Source organism: Pelophylax lessonae, assembly GCF_965119305.1.
Source record: "Pelophylax lessonae genome assembly, chromosome: 1".
Taxonomy (NCBI): domain Eukaryota; kingdom Metazoa; phylum Chordata; class Amphibia; order Anura; family Ranidae; genus Pelophylax; species Pelophylax lessonae.
Genome location: NC_138768.1, coordinates 792,115,833 through 792,135,830, shown reverse-complemented (window position 1 = coordinate 792,135,830; position 19,998 = coordinate 792,115,833). Strand labels below are relative to the sequence as shown.

The window sequence follows — 19,998 nt, the reverse complement described above, 5'->3', positions numbered from 1 at the left end:
CCCTATCAGGCGGGTATCTCCGCTGACAGGGAAGTGAAGGGCTCACTCAAATACCTTTTTGGTGCCTGAAACCTGTTAAGATTGTAAAACTGTGCCCTGCAGTTGAGACTGATTTGTCCACACAGCATGCTATTGACTTTTGTACATGATGTAAGGGGGGGAAGCATTAGTAAAAAAAAAATATATATATTTCTCTTACGTCCTCCGACAGTCGCCGCCCCTTCATAATCTTCACCAATGGGTAATTGACCTTTGCTCCGCAGGTGTAGCTAGGCAACAAGATTTGTTAATATCAAAGCTTTTAGCATATCACACCCCTAGGGGGCGGTCCCCTCAGTCAATACCTCCCTGCTTCCAGCATTCTCAACTCAGTTTTCAATTGCCTAGCCTAGGAGTAGCTGGCTGTTCCTGTGCTGGGGCTTTCAGTCTCAGCCTTCTATCCTCTTTTTGATTTTATTTCAAGTATTTTTCTCTTTCTTTTACTTAGCTGTTTTTTTCTCAGCATTAGTTTAGTTTTCTTCGGATGAAGATGATCATGCGGAGCTGGGTCTCGGACTGGCCACCCAGGGCTGAGAGCCAGGGGTTTCCCCAGCCTGCCATCGAGCGTTCAGCTCAGGTTTCCCTGGCATATTGAACGACCCATCCCTGTTCGCTGCAGGGATGCTGCCTGTGAGGTGGCTACCTCACCGGGCGCCATTTGCGGTTTCGCACCGCAGTCCACTGCGTCCTGGCTGTGACACTCCCTGTCCTCAGTACAGCGGTTTGGTCGCTAGAGAAGGCTCCCCACGCCATCCGGAATGGTAAGTAAATTTCTATGTGGGGACCTGTCTGTTTGGGTGTCAGTCTGTGACTGTGTGACCCGCATGTCTGTGTAAGTGCTGAGCTCCCTGTCAGATTCCTGTGTTAGCATGCCTTTCTGTGGGCCCGGGGGGGGGGGGGGGGCTCTCCCGCTCTGCTGTGTGAGATGTATGGGGCAGACTGGGCTCAGACATGCTGTACGGCGACCGATGATGCGGCCCGCCATTTTTTTCGGCAAACTGTGTGGTACAGCGCGGTGTTTTGGCGCCAAACGCCGCCATTTTGGCGGCGATCGCTCCTGCAAGCACATGTCGGCGCCATATTCTTATTGCCTAGATTCCCTCAGCCAAGCGGCCATGTTTGTGAAGCCTTCATAGGCAGTCATTGCATCACTTCCTTTTTCACTGGAACAGCGATCGGTGGCAGCAGCTGTGTGCTCTCTCCAGGTTTTTACCTTCCTTATCCTGTATTTCCTTGCTCAGTGCTCCTTATCCCTGCGGGGGTCGGTACATACAGTAGTGTGCGGTGGGCTGCGCTCGCCGCGGTCTTAAAGGGGCAGTCCTTTATTTCAGTTGATACTGGGGCATGGATTCTCAGGATTGTAAGTTTCCTCCCACCCTGGTGGGGCTGCTGCATCCCCGAGGGGGCTGATCTGGCTGCTGTTGTAGCGAACTTGGCTTCTCAGGTGCAGATGCTAATGGCTGATCGATCCGCAAAACGGCCCAGGTTATCTATTTCCTCTGATTCAGAGGGCGATGGGGCTGCTATGGCTGGAGTGCCCTTCTCAGGGTCTTGTTCATCTCTGGACCTTGTGGGGTCTGAGGGGGAGGCTGAGGTAGAAGGAGTTGATACTTCTCCCCCTGGCTCGCCTGAAGAGCTTGCACTCATGGATGAGTTGATTACTTCTATCAAGGAAACACTGCATCTGCAGGATGAACCGTGTCCTCCTGCTTTGAAGTCCTCTTATGGGACGAAAAGGAAACGCAAATCAGCGCAGGTTTTTCCCTGCCCTGCGGAATTTCAGTGCGCTGTTGATGAGCAATGGCGCAATTTGAAGAAGCCCTTTACTGTGCCAAGTAAGTTCAAGCTGCATTATCCATTTACACCCGCCACTGATAAACGTTGGTGTGTGCCACCTCAGGTGGATCACGCGGTGGCAGTTTTGAATAAATCTACTGCGATTCCTGCTGAGGATACCCTGGTGTTCCGGGACCCTACGGACAGGAGATTGGAGTCTCTGGCCCGTCATGCTTATACGGTTGCTGGTTCTATGCTGAAGCCTATTTTTGCTTCCATTATGGCAGCCCAAGCTATTGCGGATTGGACGCAGGTGCTCAGGTGCACCCTGGTGGCTGACTCTGCTCCGCCGACAACATTGGCTATGGTAGATCAAATTCATCAGGGTGTCATGTATTTGTGCGATGCGGACTTGGATTTAGTCCCTTTGGCTGCACGCCTCTCTAGTGTAGCGGTGTTGAACCGTCTCCTGATATGGCTGAAATGTTGGTCGGTTGACCAATCCTCTCGCAAGACTCTAGCTAATCTTCCCTACGTGGGATCTCGCCTTTTTGGCGAGTCTTTGGATACTCTAAAGGGAATTTCCGGGGGTAAGAGCACTCTCTTACCCCACACTCACAAGAATAAGTTTGTTCGCGGTAAGAAGAATACCTCGTTTAGGCCCTCTCAGGGGTCCTTTCGTGCCTTTCGGTCGCAATACAAGGGCAAGCCCTTCAAGGGCCAAGGCTCCCAGAAGAAGCCGTGGGCAGGTAAGCAGAAGTCCGGCCAGTCCGGGTCCGCTGCCCATGCCAATTCGGCCTGAAGGGGCGCCCTCACCCGGTTCTGGGGTGGGGGGAAGTTTGCTCGGTTTTCTTCAACCCTGGCTGGCCCGCATACGGGACAGGTGGGTTCAGGAAATCGTTCGATCTGGATACAAGATCGAGTTTCTCTCTCGGCCGGCGAGCAGATTTTTTCCCTCAAATCTTCAGCTGTCTCCGGAGCGTTTGCAGGATCTGCACCTGGCGGTGCGGGCCCAGGGAGTGGTGGTTCCGGTGCCTCATCGGGACAGATTTCGGGGGTTCTACTCCAATCTGTTCACTGTGCCCAGAAAGGAGGGCAAGGTACGTCCGATTCTGGACTTGAAAGCTCTGAACCGCTTTGTACGGGTTCGCAAGTTCCGCTTGGAATCCCTGCGCTCAGTGGTGGCTGCCCTGAGTCAGGGGGAATTCATGGCCTCCATCGATCTGAAGGATGCGTACCTTCACATCCCCGTTTTCGAGGGTCACCAGAGGTACCTTCGATTCGCCATTGCGGAGGATCATTACCAATTCGTGGCGTTACCCTTCGGTCTCGCTTCAGCTCCGCTGATTTTCACCAAGGTGCTTGCGCCGGTCCTGGCTTTATTGAGAGCCCAGGGCGTCTCTGTCTTGGGATATCTGGACGATATCTTGCTTCGGTCTACGACCAGTCAGGGCCTGGTGAATGACCTGTCCACCACGATGCAGACTCTGCAGGAGTTTGGTTGGACGATAAATTTTCCAAAATCAACGTTGTGTCCGTCGGTTTGTCTTCCCTACCTGGGGATGATCCTGGACTCTGCTCAAGCGAAGGTCTTCCTGCCGGAAGACAAGCTCCGGACACTTCAGGACGAGGTCAGGTCCCTCAGGGACACTCAGTGCTCGTCCCTCGGGACACTCAGTGCTCGTCCCTCTGGACATGTATGAGATGTCTAGGTCTAATGGTTTTGGCTTTCGAGGCGCCCAGTTTCACACGCGGGGTCTTCAGGCGGAGATCCTGGCCAAGTGGGACGGGAGTCCGCAATCTCTGGATCGGCAGCTTTCGTTGAGCCGCCACACCCGAAGGGGTCTTTTGTGGTGGCTCCAGTCCCCGGCGGTGTCGGGGGGCAAGTCCTTTCGTCCTTTGTCGTGGACGGTGATCACCACGGATGCCAGCCTGTCGGGCTGGGGTGGTGTTCTGGGCGTTCTGTCCGCCCAGGGAACTTGGTCGGAGGAGGAATCCTCCCTTCCGATCAACATTCTGGAATTGAGGGCGGTAAAACTTTGCCTTCTGCATTGGTCGGAACGGCTTTAGGGCCGTCCGGTGCGGGTTCAGACGGACAATGCCACAGCGGTGGCCTACATCAACCATCAAGGGGGCACCAGGAGTGCCCGTGCTGCTCGGGAAGTAAACGGCATTCTGTCGTGGGCCGAGACGCACGTCCCAGCGATAACGGCTGTGCACATTCCGGGGGTGGAGAACTGGCAGGCGGACTATCTGAGTCGCCAGACCCTGGACCAGGGGGAGTGGTCCCTTCACCCGGATGTCTTCCAGAAGTTGTGCGCAAAGTGGGGTCTTCCGGATGTGGACCTGTTCGCGTCTCGTCTGAACAACAAGGTGGAAAGGTTCGTGGCAAGGACGCGTGATCCTCAGTCGGACGCGTTAGTGGCGCCCTGGCATCAGTATCATCTGATGTATGCCTTTCCACCGATTCAGCTGCTGTCCAGGCTGCTTCGCAGATTGGCCTCGGAACCGCACGCGGTGATTCTGGTGGCACCGGACTGGCCTCGCCGGTCTTGGTACGCAGACCTCGTAAATCTGGCAGTCGACGCTCCGTGGCGCCTGCCGCTTCGGGAAGACCTTCTGTCTCAAGGGCCGATATTCCATCCTGCTTTACAGTCGCTGGCTTTAACGGCCTGGCTGTTGAAAGCCAGGTCCTGAAGGATAGGGGTCTCTCCCCTGAGGTCATTCCCACGTTGATCAAGGCTAGAAAAGCCTCTTCGGGAAAAATTTACTACCGTACTTGGAAAGCGTTCTTTGCCTGGTGTGAGTCCAGGGGGTATTCCCCTCGCTCATACTCGGTGTCGAGAGTGTTGGCTTTCCTCCAAACTGAGTGGACCAGCGTTTGGCGCTGGCCACAATTAAGGGTCAGATTTCTGCGCTGGCCGTTCTTTTTCAACGCCCTGTGGCGTCTAATTCATTGGTTAGCACCTTTGTTCAGGGGGTGCGACATTTAGCCCCTCCTAGGAGGGAACCTTTGCCTCCATGGGACTTGAACTTGGTTCTGTCCCTGTTACAACAGGCTCCCTTTGAAAAGATCAGGGAGATCTCGTTGTCTCTGTTGTCCAAAAAGGTTGCCTTTTTGGTGGCGATCACTTCGGCTCGCAGGGTGTCGGAGCTGGCGGCTTTGTCCTGCAGCTCTCCCTACCTGGTGATTCACAAGGATAAGGTGGTCTTGCGACCTAACCCATCTTTTCTTCCGAAAAGGATCTCGGAGTTTCACCTGAATGAGGACATTGTCTTGCCTTCGCTTTGCGCGAAGCCTAAGCATCCGAAGGAGGTGGCTTTTCATGCCTTGGATGTTGTTCGGGCGATCAGGGTTTACCTGTCATCGACTAAGTCCTTTCGCAAGTCGGATTCACTATTCGTTCTTCCAGAGGGACCTCGGAAGGGCATGGCGGCGTCGGCTGCTACCATCGCCAAATGGATCAGACAGACGATTGTGCAAGCCTATGCTTTGAGGGGGAAGGTTCCTCCTTTCCCTGTGAAGGCGCACTCTACCAGATCTCTGAGTACGTCTTGGGCCTTTCGTCATCAGGCTTCTGTGGCCCAGGTGTGTAAGGCGGCGACTTGGTCGTCCGTTCACACCTTCTCCAAATTTTACAAAGTGGATGTTCAGGCATCGGCAGATGCTTCCTTTGGCCGTAAAGTTCTTAGTGCGGCAGTGCCTTAGGGTCCCTTGTTTGGGCCCTTGGCTGTTGGGGTGTTTTTACCCCTGGGTTACTTGTTCTTCCTGGGTTGTTGCTCCTGTTGAGCACTTTTTCCTGTTGCCAGGTTGGTTCTCTTACCTTGGTAAGGTTCCTTTCTCTGATGTGGGTACTGCGTTGCTTTATGCGTGGCTGCGTTTTTTTCCCACCCCTCATGTCTACACTGCTCTGGGACATCCCATTGGTGAAGATTATGAAGGGGCGGCGACTGTCGGAGGACGTAAGAGAAAACTGAATTTTTGTAAAATCTTACCGTAAAATTCCTTTCTCTGAGTCCTTCGACAGTCGCCGCCCCCGCCCCTCTTTTGGGGTTTGTTTATGTACTCTACTGCTATGCTACCAAAACTGAGTTGAGAATGCTGGAAGCAGGGAGGTGTTGACTGAGGGGACCGCCCCCTAGGGGTGTGATATGCTAAAAGCTTTGATATTAACAAATCTTGTTGCCTAGCTACTCCTGCGGAGCAAAGGTCAATTACCCATTGGTGAAGATTATGAAGGGGCGGCGACTGTCGGAGGACTCAGAGAAAGGAATTTTACGGTAAGATTTTAGAAAAATTCCGTTATTTTTGTTATACCAACAGTTTTTAAATGCATTTTATTACTTTCATAACTATTTTACTATCTTATGCGATAATTGATTCAATGGACAACTTAAATTATTAATAGTGGAGTTCTTATTTTCATAGTTATACAAATGCAGGAGAATTAGTAAAATCTGCTGTCTTTCTAAAAATCCTGTGCTTCAATTCCTGTTATCTGCCCGGAATGAGTTAGTAAAGTATAAATGTTAATGTCTATGCATTGCTTTTTACTCCCTCAAATCAGAAAATAGAGGCATGTCCTGCATATAATTGACAGCCCAGGGAGAGCCCCACTGTGGACAGCTACAGTTCTTTAGGTTTACCTATAGTCACTAGTAACCTTGGACCCTTGAAATAGCAGACACCCATGTGTTGCTTCAGCTGTCTCCCATACTGCCCTTGAAGCCCTGAAACCCAGTGTACTCTATTATGCAATCACTGAACAAATCTGAAAAAATCAAACTCTGACCCCCCCCCCCCCGACATTGGGGGCCGAAAGAGAAGTACAAGACAAGATGGGTGAGAGCTCTTCTTTGTCTTTTTTTGAAAAACTTTTTTGTTCAGTTTTTTTACTGTTTTTTTTCTGCAGAACTGGATGAAGAACAGCCTAAAAATTCACAATCAAGCTATACAAGACCAAGTTTGGGAGATATTCTCAGAAGCCACCAGCACAGTAAGTATTATTTAGGTAAATGCTAATAAATGGTATACAGTGCCTTGAAAAAATATTCATACCCTTTGGAATTTTCCAGATTTTGCCATGTTACATCCAAAAACGTAAATGTATTTTATTGGGATTTTATGTGATAGACCAACACAAAGTGGCACATAATTGTGAAGTGGAAGGAAAATGATAAATGTTTTTCAAGTTTTTTTACAAATAAATATCTAAAAAGTGTGGCATGCATTTGTATCCAACCCCCTTTACTCTGATACCCCAAACTAAAATCTAATGGAACCAATGCCCTTCAGAAGTCACCTAATTAGAAAAAAAGAGTTGACCTGTGTGTAATTTAATCTCAGTATAATTACAGCTGTTCTGTGAAGCCCTTAGAAGTTTGTTAGAGAACCTTAATAAACAAACAGCATCATGAAGGCCAATGAACGCACCAGACAGGTCAGGGATAAAGTTGTGGAGAAGTTTAAAGCAGGGTTAGGCTATACAAAAATATACTAAGCTTTGAACAACTCATAGAGTACTGTTCAATCCATCATCTGAAAATGGAAAGAGTATGGCACAACTAGAAACCTACCAAGACATGGCTGTCCACCTAAATTGACAGGCTGGGCAAGGAGAACAATAATCAAAGAAGTAGCCAAGAGGCCCATGTTAACTCCTGGAGAAGCTGCACTTAGGTGGGAGAATCTGTCCACAGCATCATGTTGTGGGGATGCTTGTTTTCAGCAGGGACAGGGAAGCTGGTCAGAGTTGATGGGAAGATGGATGAAGCCAAATACAGAGCAATCTTAGATGAAAACCTTTTAGAGTCTGCAAAAGACTTGAGACTGGGGCGGAGGTTTACCTTCCAGCAGGACAACAACCTAAACATACAGCCAAAGCTACAATGGAATTGCTTAGATCAAAGCATATTAATGTGTTATAATGGCCCAGTCAAAGTCTAGACCCTAATCCAATTGAGAATCTGTGGCAAGACCTAAGAATTGCTATCCATAGACGCAATCCAATCTGACAGAGCCTAAACTATTTTGTAAAGAAGAATGGGCAAAAATGTCACTCTCCTAGATGTGCAAAGTTGGGAAAGACGAACCCAAAAAGACTTGCATCTGTAATTTCAGAGAGGTGGTTCTACAAAATATTGACTCGGGGGGCTGAATACAATTGTACACCACACTTTTCAGATATTTATTTGTAAAAAAATTTGAAAACCATTTATCATTTTCCTTCCACTTCACAATTATGTGACACTTTGTGTTGGTCTATCACATAAAATCCCAATAAAGTACATTTTACCTTTTTGGTTGTAACATGACAAAATGTGGAAAATTTCAAGGGGTATGAATACTTTTTCAAGGCACTGTATATCTTACCCTGACATTTACTAAGAGGTTCCAAATAATTTCACAGACAAAAGAAGCAGCTGGCAAAGAAACCTCAAAACCAGCTGACTCCGCTGCTCCTGAAGAAACATCTCAACCTTCAGAAACCGTGGAAGGTACCAAAAAGAAGAACAAAAGGGAACGCAAGGAGGAAAGGCAGAAAAAGAAGAAAAAAGAAAAGAAGGATCTGAACTCGGAGGAACACACAGAAAATGAAACAAAGAAAAAGGGCAAGAAACGCAAAATAGAAGAGGAGTGTCAGGAGAGCGATGATGAGGATAGAACAGACAAAAAGAAAAAAAAGAAAAATAAACGTGAAAATGATAGCGAGGATGTGCAGAATGGCGAAGAGGAGCCAAGAACACAGAAGAGGAAACATGAAGAATCACAAGGTATCCGTCTGATGCAGTTAGATGTTTTTGGAAACTGGCTGTAGTGTAGCTACTGAGGTAAGGGCCCTTGTGACAGTTGTGGACCATTCTTCCTAATTCAGCCTTACTGCCCTGTTGGAAACTTACCATAATGCAGAGATGGTCTTTCAGGTTGCTGGATAGCAGAGCATCATGTGCAGGATCTGCTCAGGGTTCAGGGAAGCTTTCCTTTTTATCCCCTTTGTTGGTTTTGTGATCTGATACTACATAATCAAGTAGGCCTGTGCCACCTCTACACTATAGTATGTCATTACAGCAGGGGCAGTAAAGGTAGCATAGGAACCAGATTGCCCTCGACCTCTAGAGTGGTCTTTTTTGTTGCTGTTTTGATCCAGTTTCCCTCACTATTGAAAATGTGCATATGTCTGCACCACTGCCTCTCTAAGCTGAATGGTGCTGTTTCCCAGTCAGTAGTGAGGGAGCAAGCTGAACTACATACATGTATAGTTTAAGGGTAACTCCACTTTCGTGGGGGGAAAAAAAAGGCAAATAAAATAATATAGTGTATACAATTGCGATTCAAGTTATATTGTAATTTAATGTTATTGAAAATTACCTTTCCTTTTCAATCTGCAGCTCCGTAATTTTTTGTGAAATGCAATGCAATATGGCTACCTGGAGGTGTTCTGTACATGGAATGTGTACAGAATTCCCCCCAGAAAGACCTTTTCCTGCTTGTGTTATTGGCTCACCAATTTTCCCAGATGTCTGCACTAAGTTTACAGTTCCCAGGAAGGAGGGCAAAGTTCGTCCAACCCTGGACCTCAAAGCCCTGAACTGCTTTGTGCGGTACAGAAGTTCCGGATGGAGTCCATCCGTATGGTGGTGGCGTCCCTTCATCAAGGGGATCTTCTGGCCTCTATTGATATCAAGGACGCTTACCTCCATATCCCAATATATGTCGGGCATCAGAGCTTCCTCCGCTTTGCCGTGGGCAAGGAACATTATCAATTTGTGGCGTTACCCTTTGGTCTCGCCTAAGCTCCTCAGGTATTCACAAAAGTGTTGGCCCCGGTCTTAGCATTGTTGCAACAGCGGGGGTTTGCGGAACTGGGGTACCTGGACGATCTTTTGCAAGCAGAATCTACGACTGCTCTAAAAAACAACCTGGACATCACTGTGTGGACTCTGCAGGAGTTTGGTTGGACATTGAATTTCCAGAAGTCTGCTCTGGGTCTGACTCTGGACTTGGCCTCAGCCAGGGTTTTTCTGCTCCAGAAGCTGCAGGATGCCATTCGACTTCTGTTGTCCTGCAGTTGGTCGTCTCTCAGGACTTGCATGCATGTGCTGGGTCTGATGGTGTCTACCTTTGAGGCGGCTCCATTTGCACAGTTCCATGCAAGATCTTTCCAGAGAGATTCTTGCCAAGCGGGACAAGAATCCACAATCTCTAGACAATCTGATTCTGCTGTGCCAGGGTACGAGAGAGTCCCTGATATGGTGGTATGGTGGATTTGCTCTCTAGTACAGGGGAAGGAAGGATTTTCCCTGTCGAAGAGCCAGACGGTGGACGGTGGTCACCACGGATGCCAGTCTGTCCGGATTGGGAGGTTTATGGGGAATGGAATTTGCTCTGGTTGTTTGGACTCTGGAGGAGTCCAGACTATCGATCAATGTACTGGAACTTCCGGCGATCAGACTTTGTCTAGCCCATTGGATGATTTGTCTTCAGGGGTGTCCGGTACGGATTCAGTCGGACAATGCCACGGACGTGGCATATGTCGATCACCAAGGGGGCACCAAAAGTGTCCTAGCGGCTCGTGAAGTAGCCGGCATTCTAAGGTGGGCAGAATGTTTTGTTCCGGCTCTCTGCCGTGCATATTCCAGGGGTCGAATATTGTCAGGCAGATTACCTTAGTCAACAGGCCTTGGACCAGGGAGAATGGTCACTTCATCCGGAGGCGTTTCATCAGCTGTGTCTCCAGTGGGGAACTCCCTGAGGTAGACCGCAGAGATTTCTGGCAAGGTCTCGGGATCCTCTGACCAACGCCACAGACGCACTGGTGGCTCCTTGGGGCCAGTATCGACTGATATATACGCCTTTCCTCCTCTAAAATGATGCAGAAGGAATTTTGATCATCCTACTGGCCCCAGACTGGCCTCGCCGGTCTTGGTACGCAGATCTAGTATGGATGATCACCGAAGTCCCTTGGCGACTCCCTCTCAGAGAAGACCTATTCGCCCAAGGGCCAATCCTCCATCCTGCTTTACAGTCACTGGCTTTAATGGCTTGGCTGTTTTGAAAGCCAGTTGCTGAAGGACAGGGGGTTGTCTGACTCGGTGATTACCTTGCTGTTAAAAGCTAGAAAATCTACCTATAGGAAGATTTACCATCGTCTCTGGAAGTCGAACATTGCGTGATGTGAGACTCTGGGGGTTTCTCCCCGTCCAATTTGGTGGCTTGAATTTTGGCATTCCTCCAAAGAGGTGTGGAACAGTGTCTGGCCTTGGGTACCATCAAGAGCCAGGTTTCGGCCTTGGTGATTTTCTTTCAACGTCCTTTTGGCTACGCATTCCTTGGTTCACACCTTTGTTCAGGGAGCCACTTGGCTCCACCTGTGCGGTCTCCATTGCCTCCGTGGCATCCTAATTTGGTACTGTCGGTTCTTCAGAAACCACCTTTCGAAAACAATCGTGAGATTCATTTGCTTACATTGTCCCAGATGGTAGCCTTCTTGGTGGCGAATACTTCTGCATGCAAAGTGTTGGAGCTGGCTGCTTTGTCTTGTTACTCACCTTTATTTTGTGGTTCATAGAGATATAAGTGCTTCGCCCTTGTCAGTCGTTCCTTCCTAAGGTTGTTTCTGGTTTCCATCTGAATGAAGACATTTTGTTGCCTTCCCTGTGTCCTAAGCCTAGGCATCCTAAGGAGATTGCCTTGCATTCTCTGGATGTGGTTCGGGCGATCAAGGTGTACTTGGCAGCTAGCAAGTCATTTAGAAAATCAGACTCGCTGTTTGTCCTTATGGATGGTCCTCGCAAGGGGTTGGCTGTGTCTGCCGCGACCATTTCCAGATGATCAGACAGACAGTAGTGTAGGCCTATTCAGTCAAGGGTCAGGCTCCTCCTTTCCCTGTTAATGTGCTCTACACGGGCACTTCCGACATCAGGCGTCAGTGATACAGGTTTGCAAGGCGGCCACTTGGTCACCTGTGCACACTTTCACAAAATTTTACAAAGTAGATGCTTTTGGCCGCAAGGTTTTGCAGGCTGCTGTTTGAGAGGGCTAGTCCTCTATGAGGGTGTATGTTTGTTTTTTTTCAGTTGAGCTCCATCTTATCTGGTTGGCTATTTTTAGCCTTTTGGGAATTTTTTCTGCGTTTTTTTTTTTTTTTTTTTTTTTTTATTTTTTTTTTACCACCCTTCATGTTTGACACTGCTTTGGGACGTCATAATAGTCAAGAAGATTCTGGAGCTGGGTCTGTCAATGAACGAAAGATAAAATTTGGAGTTTTGCCTTACCATAAAATCAATTTTTCTGGTGTTCATTGACGGACACAGTACCCACACCTCTATTGATTTGGGTCATTTTTCTTCTGACACTTTGCAACAAAACTGAGTGCATATAGCCTGTAGGGGGCAGCATAACCCCAACGGTCAAGAAGATTCTAGAGCTGTGTCCATCAATGAACATCAGACAACAGGATATTACGGTAAGACAAAAATCCAATTTTTCAGTAAGTGGTCAGCAATTGTAGTCACAATGTACTGACCTATTATATGGTCTCCTCCTGTATGACGTTGTCAGGGGTCCAACCCCTGACGACGTCACGTGTTGCCGAAACCGGTCGGAGGAGGAACCTGCGGTACGTCGTGCTGAGGCCAGCAGGGAGACACGGCGGCCATTTTATCGGTTGGAAACAAAGTTCCTGAGAGTATAGCTCCGAGACATGCTGTGATTTCTTCATACAAATGTGAGTTGCCACTCTGCTTTTACCTAATAAACCTGTGAACGTACTTCACTATTGGAGTTGTCCCTTTCCTCCGTATGTGCATTTGTTCCGGTTGGAGCTGCTGAGGGAGCATTAGGAATCGGTACATGTCGATCTGGGCACCGGTTTGATTACAGAGGCTGGCTTTGATCCTTGTAATGGGGGTCATTGCATATTGGTAAGAGGCCATTTATTATCTTGGTGGCGGTTCCTGCACTCGGGGCTTTTTCCAAGTTTGAAGTGGTGGACAGTTTCCCTTCTCTTTGGAGCACTCTCTGATGAACTTTGTTTACTGCATTTTATATTTGATCCATTGTGAACATTTGTATGGACTGTGGATTTTATTTATTTTTGTTAGCGCTGCACCATTTCCATTCTACAGTGCCATTCGGATCTGGTATTTCTGATTCTAGATCAGGTGCTGGCTGCTTTCAATTGGTCTGTTTGTTTATGGTTTTATTTTTACATTTTAGCGCAGCAATATCCCCATTTTTATCCTCCTGTATAACCTTCACTTTGCTTATTTTTTTTTTTTTTTTTATTATTCGGAACAGAACAAGAAGATGATGCAGAAAACTGTGTGGAGGAGGAAAATGATGAAGAGAATAGTGGGAACAAAGGTAAAGGTGCATTTATTGCTAAACAAGGTTTATGGTCCTTCCCCCCCCCCCCCCCCATATTACTTTAGGGATAGACTGTTGTAAACTATTTTATATAGCCAGTGACGTGACTGGCCTCAGGTGATACATAGAGATGAAACAAATCCTCCTACATAAGTTGTATCTGTCTATGGGCAGTCTTATTTTCTCTACATCTGTTCAAAGTCCAGAATTTATAAAGCTTGTCTGAGATGTCAGGGGTCGGATAACTAAAATTACACTCTACAGAGCTCAGTGAGGAGAGCTCTGATAGCTGATTTGAGGGAAGGGACCCCTCCCCCTCTTGCACACAGGAACAGAGCCGAGGCTGTCAATCTGCTGGAGGTCCCTCCCCTGTAACAGTTTTTCTCTTGTAAGTAAGTACTGTATAAGTACATACTATAGAAGGAGATGCTTTGTTCATATTTCATGTCTGATGTTTTAAAACCACTTTAAAGGACAACTCCAAGATTTACAAAAATAATCTCCCCGCCACCCCCCCTCTTCTCCCTGCAATTCAAGCGTTAAGTGCTCATTATGTCTAGTAGGTACAATAACAGTCCCTCCTCTATCTCTGGTGGGTTTTGGGGTGGACGTGGGCCCCTCCTTGGGACGGTCGAACAACCGTGTTCCCCTCCTTCCCGCAGACACCCCTCCCCAAGTCCATCATCTTGCCTCCGCATACGCTGGGGATGAACTTTTTTTTGGGTGGTCTGGGCACATTCCTGGGGTTGGGGCAGGGCACTAACTGGCCATGGGGGCCGCGGTGGGTGCGCCGCCGGCGACCTGACAATCGATTATGCGCGCAGGGGGGTTGTACCTGGTGGGGGCCCCCTGGATTTGTCCTGAGGCCTGGTCTCCCAATTCTGGGTCCCTGTATGGTGCCCCCATTTTGTTGTAGCCTGTGTATTCCTATGCACAGCGGCCATGTTTGTGCAGTCCGCAGCCATTTTCCTGTGGTTTGTCATTTCAAATAGCAGCGGCCTTGGCAGTGGAGCCTTGTGGGTGGCATTTTCGACGTGGGAGCCCCTCCTCACCCCCTGGTGCTGGATCATTTAGCTTCCTGATCGCCATACGTGTAGTGCAGATTCTCCTTTTGGTTGCAGGTGCCTGTGTCCGCGGTTGGTGAGTCTGGTGGGGTCCTCTCTCCTGAGGATCGCTCTGTGCCTTGTGCTTGGCGACTGTGTGGTGTGTCCCTTTGCATTGTTTTCCACCCAGGTGACTCATGGAGTCTTTGGAGCACGTTTCCCCACCTGATTCCCTCTCTGAGGCTGCGGGGCCCTACAGGTCCAAACCATCCATCCATGCACTGATGGCGGTCCTTGAGTCCCGGGTAAACGCGGCTTGCGGGCGACGGGCTAGCAAAACGTTCCCCCCCTTGCCTTCCCCTGTGTCATCTGTCTCATAGATCCTGAATCTGATTCGGCCACCGCAGACCTGGGTCACTCTACTGGGTCTGCTACCACGCGCCTGGAATCCTCTGATAGTGAAGATTCCTCCACGTCTGCAAACCCCACACAAAAATACTGGTGGATGTACTGATTTATATCTGTGCGCGAGACCCTGATCCTAAGCGTTTGATTAGGCGTTACCCCTATAAAGAGTCCCTTAAGAAGTGGACTGTGCCACCCGTAGTAGTCCCCCTGTTTTCCAGATCAAACAAGGCAACCATGATTCCGGTTGAAGAGTCCCTAGACTTTAAAGACCCAGCTGACCGAAAGGCGGAGGCTGTGGCCCGCACTATGTACACCTTAGTTGGTTCAGTGATGAGGCTGGTATTAACCATTTCCCTGGTGTCGCAAACTGACTGAGTGGGCTAAGCTACTACGCTGTGACCTGGAGGGAGAACAGCTCTCTACTGCCTTTGCTAAGCTGATGGACCAACTAGTCCAGGGGCTGCAGTTTATCTGATGCCTCTTTGGATGTGGCTCCCCTAATGGCTTTCCTCTCTGTTTTGGCCGTGGTCCTTCGACGTGCCTTTTGGCTCAAATGCTTGTCTACAGACCAGACTTCTAAAAGGGCCTTGACTGATCTTCCCTTTCAAAGAGATCACCTGTTTGGAGCTACCTTGGATGACAACATTAAAGGTCTCACAAGGGGAGAAGAGTACCTTTTTCTTCCGCATGCCACTGAGGGCAAGGAACCTCGTCGTAGACGTGGACCTTTCTTCTCGGCTCATACGAAAGTTTTTTCGTTCCTCAGGGTCAACTGACAAGGGTTTGAAGCCTTTCAGGGCTTCCTCTGGCGGATCCAAAACAAACCTGGTCTGGCAAGCCGAGAGTAGGCTTCTCCAAACCTGCGGACAAGGCTCCTTCTGCATGAAGGTGCGCCCTCACCCGTATTGGAGATGAAGGGGACATCTTTGCTGTTTTCCGGCCCAGTGGACCCCCCTGGCACAAGTCATTCGGTCTGACTACAAGATCAAGTTTCACTCTTGTTCCCCCCCGACAAGGTTTTTTCCTTCCAACTTGCACCTGTCCCCAGACCGGTTACAGGGTCTGTTTGGGGCAGTACAAGACCTGTTCCTTCAAGGGGTGATTGTCCCGGTTCGCATTTGGGAACATTTTCAGGGTTTTTACTCAAACCTTGTTCACAGTCCCCAGGAAGGAAGGCAAAGCGCGTCCAATCCTGGACCTCAAGGCGCTAAGCTGCTTTGAGCTGGTATAGAAGTACAGAATGGAGTCCAGGGCTCGACAAACCCCGGGCGCCAGGTCGCATTGGCGACTAGAATTGGCAAACTGGCTCCTGGGGTGCAGTGCAGGAGGTCTTCTGTCCCTTTGCGACCACCCCCCACCCCCCCCCCCCCCTCCACGAGTGAGCGGACTATCGCGCCATCCGATAATTGAGGCCGCGGCTTCTCGGCCTTCTTGAGTGAGACACTTCCAATGGGGAACTGGCGCCCTCTTTTGGTGGCCAGGGGTATGACAAGCAGTCACTAACAAGACTGTTTCCCCCTGCCTGTTCTCAATGCCCTCTCATCTCCTTTCCAAGAGGAGAAGAGACTGAAGTTGTTGCAGGCTTCATCTGGCGCCCTTTGCTTAAAAGGCAAGTGGAAAGGGAGTGTGTTGTGTGTTTTTTTTTTTTTAACATTATTTTTTAAAAAAAACATTATTTTTCATCATCTCCCTGCCCTGCCATGCCGCAGTCACACAGCCGAAGGCCCCTTTCACACAGGCTGTCTGATCAGGTCCGCCTGTCAGTTTTTCAGGTGGACCTGATCAGACCCTTCAGGCTCCTCTATGGAGTGGCAATCCGCCGCCATCCGATCCTGTTTGCTAAAAACAGACGGATGGTGGTTCTATTTTCCATCTGTCCGGTGAATTGGATTGGATGGCATCGGATAGAAACGGTCAGACGGTCCGTTTCCATCCGATTGCCCCATATAGGAGAACGGGCTGTGTCTGCATAGAGTGGACAGGATCACCCTGCTCGGCAGGGATCAGCAGAGAGATCTGCTGAGCGGAGGTGGCTGTGTTAAAGGGGCCTACGGAGGCATATGTTACTCTTCGTCATTGGATCTGCTATAAACCCCACGAGCCCCCACCTTGCTGCACTGTCCTTCCCTAGTGAGCTGCTGCCCATCACACGCAAAAGTACAAGGCATATTCATGGCCACAAAAAGCCAAGTGAAGAAAAAATTACATTGCATTAAACTCCTGGTGTGTCACATCAGAATATATTCATTATCTACACAAGGTAAATGCCTATGATGTTTGGTTCTAGTCGTCTTTGTGTAAATTTAGGATCGGTAATTTTTGTCATTGAAAATAAAGCTTTGTTGTATATATAAAAAAAAAAAAAGCTGGCTCCTAACTTTTTTAGCTGGCTCCTAGATTCCAAGCAAATTTGTCAAGCCCTGATGGAGTCTGTTCGAACGGTGGTGCTCCTCAAGTCTTCACAAAAGTGCTCCGTTGCTTGCTTTGCTACGCCAACTGGGGATCGAGGTACTGGGTTACTCGGACGATCTCTTTCTGCGAGCAGAATCTCCCTCTGCTCTGGTGGAGAACCTGGAGATCACAATGCGAACTCTGCAGGAGTTAAGCATCATCCTGAATTTTCAGAAAGTCTGCACTGGTTCCGTCCACAAAGCTGGACGAACTCCAGAAAATGCAGACTGCAATTCTCCTGCTGTCCAATAGATGGTCATCCCTCCGGACTTGCATGCTGGTGCTGGGCCTGATGGTATCTACCTTTTTGAGGCAGTTCCGTTTGCACAGTTCCATTTGGGGTCCTTGCAAAGGGAGATTCTGACCAAGTGGGACAAGACTCCGCAGTCTTTGGATAATTACATCCGGCTGAGCCGGGGAACAAAGGAGTCCTGATATGGTGGCTTCACTTTCCGGCGCTTCTCCTTGGAAAATGATTCCTCTGCTTGTATTGGACAGTGGTCACCACATCCTGTCCGGATGGGGAGGCGTCCTCGGCAAGCATTCTGCTCAGGGGATCTGGATGCTGGAAGAGTCCAGACTATCGATCAATGTCCTGGAACGCCGAGCAATTAGACTGTCTGGTTTCTTGGGCGGATCATTTTCAGGGATGCCCAGTGCACATTCAATCGGACAATGCAATGGCAGGGGCTTACGTCAATCACCAAAGGGGCACAAGAAGTGCCCTGGCCGCTCTGGAGGTAGCCAGCATTCTAAAGTGGGCAGAACGATTCGTTCCAGCCCCCTCCGCCATACACACTCCTGGGGTGGAAAATTGGCAGGCAGATTACCTCAGTCGGCAGGCGTTGGATCAAGGGGAGTGGTTCCTTCATCCGGAGGTGTTTCATCAGCTCTCTCTCCGGTGGGGCACCCCTGAGGTAGACCTGTTGGCGTCTCGGCTCAACAGAAAGGTGCAGAGGTTTGTGGCTCAGTCAAGGGATCCACTGGCGGACTCCACAGACCCGCTGGTTGCCCCGTGGGGGTCAGTATTGTCTTAGCTACGCTAACCTTGCTCTCAAGTCTCTGCCCAGACTCCTACGCAGGATCGAGGCAGAAGGACTTCCGGTCATCTTAGTGGCTCCAGGCTGACCTCGCCGGGCTTTGTACGCCAATCTAGTGTGGCTAGTCACCAACGTTTCTTGGATGCTTCTTCTCAGGGAGGATCTGCTGTCCCCCGGACTGATCTTCCACCCTGCTTTTCAGTTGCTGGCTTTTATGGCTTGACTGTTGAACGGCAGGTGCTAAAGGATAGGGGTTTGTCTGAGTCTGTGATTCCTATGTTTTTGAAAGCTAGGAATTCTACTTCTAGGAGGATCTACCATCGTACGTGAAAGACGTACTTTGCTTGGTGTTGGTCACTTTGGGTTCATCCTCGCTCCTTCTCTGTGGATCAGGTCTTAACCTTCCTTTAACGGGGGTTGAACAGAAATTGGCATTGAGTACCATCAAGGACCAGGTATCGTCCTTGGCGGTCTTTTTTCAACGACCTTTGGCCACACACTACCCAGTGTGTACTTTTCTTTAGGGTGTCCGACGTTTGGTTGCTCCAGTGCGCTCTCCATTGGCGCCTTGGGATCCTAATTTGGTGCTTTCAGCGCTACAGAAGCCTCCTTTTTAAAATATTCGGGAGATTTCCCTGCTTACGCTGTCCCAGAAGGTGGCTATCACCTCTGCACGCAGGGAGTCGGAAATGGCGGCGTTATCCTGTCGTTTACTCTATCTGGTGATTCACAAGGATAAGGTGGTGCTTCACCCCTGTCCGTCATTCCTTCCTAAGGTGGTCTCTGACTTTCTTTTGAAGGAAGACATTGTGTTGCCTTCTCTGTGTCCCAGGCCTAAACATCCGAAGGAAATTGCCTTGGATGTGGTCCGGGCAATTAGGGTGTACCTGGCAGCTACGGAGTTTTTCAGGAAGTCAGACTTTTTGTTTGTGCTCACGGATGGACCTCGCAAAGGGTTGTCCGCTTCCTTGGTGACCATTTCCAGATGGATCAGACAGACGGCGGTTCAGGCCTATTCCATCAGGGGTCAGGTTCCTCTTTTCCCTGTCAAGGCGCACACTACTAGAGCGCTTGGTGCCTTCTGGGCTTTCCATCATCAGGCGTCAGTGACACAGGTTTGCAAGGTGGCCATCTGGTCGTCGGTGCACACTTTCACAAAGTTCTATAGAGTGGATGATGTTTGGCCGCAAGGTTTTTCAGCCTGCTGTTTAAGAGGACCTGATGCTCTTTGAGGGTGTATATGTATATATATATATATATATATATATATATATATATATATATATATATATATATATATATATAATATTTTTTTTTTTTTTTTTTTTTTTTCAGGTAGGCTCCAGTTGTTTTGGTTGAGCCCCTGTTTACCTGGTTGGCTACTGTTTAGCCTTGGGAATTTTTTGCTGTTTCCCACCCCTCGTGTTTTACACTGCTTTGAGACGTCCCAATGGTCAACAATGACAGAAGCTGTGTCCGTCAATGAGCGAAAGAAAAAATGTTTTTTTTACCTACCGTAAAAATTCATTTCTCTGATGTTTATTGACGGACACAGCACCCACCCCTCTGTGAAATTATAATTATCCTGACACTGCTTATAGCAAAACGTGACTATAGCAGGAAGAGGGAGTATGCCCCCTTGGACTGCCCATGGGTGTAGCCAGTTTATTCTGTATAGTGTCTTACTCCTGTAGGGGGCAGCATAACCCAATGGTCAGGAATGACAAGAGCTGTGTCCGTCAATGAACATCAGAGGAATGGATTTTACGGTAAGTCAAAAATCAATTTTTTTTATGGCTTCCTTTTGGTTACTACACACACCACTTCTCTTCTCTTGCCTTGTTTCTGCAATGACACTCTGCCAGCCTGGTAG

At 48.9% G+C, this 19,998-nt stretch overlaps 1 protein-coding gene across 1 annotated transcript in view; it reads left to right on the top strand.

Annotated features, from left to right (window-relative positions):
* Nucleotides 1-19,998, top strand: part of LYAR (Ly1 antibody reactive) — a 99,719-nt gene that overhangs the window by 52,204 nt on the left and 27,517 nt on the right. Inside the window, exons 5-7 of the mRNA XM_082264188.1 lie at nt 6,729-6,812; nt 8,226-8,589; nt 13,115-13,180. Coding sequence (XP_082120314.1) covers nt 6,729-6,812; nt 8,226-8,589; nt 13,115-13,180 — 514 coding nt within the window. The remainder of the gene's footprint in view (nt 1-6,728; nt 6,813-8,225; nt 8,590-13,114; nt 13,181-19,998) is intronic.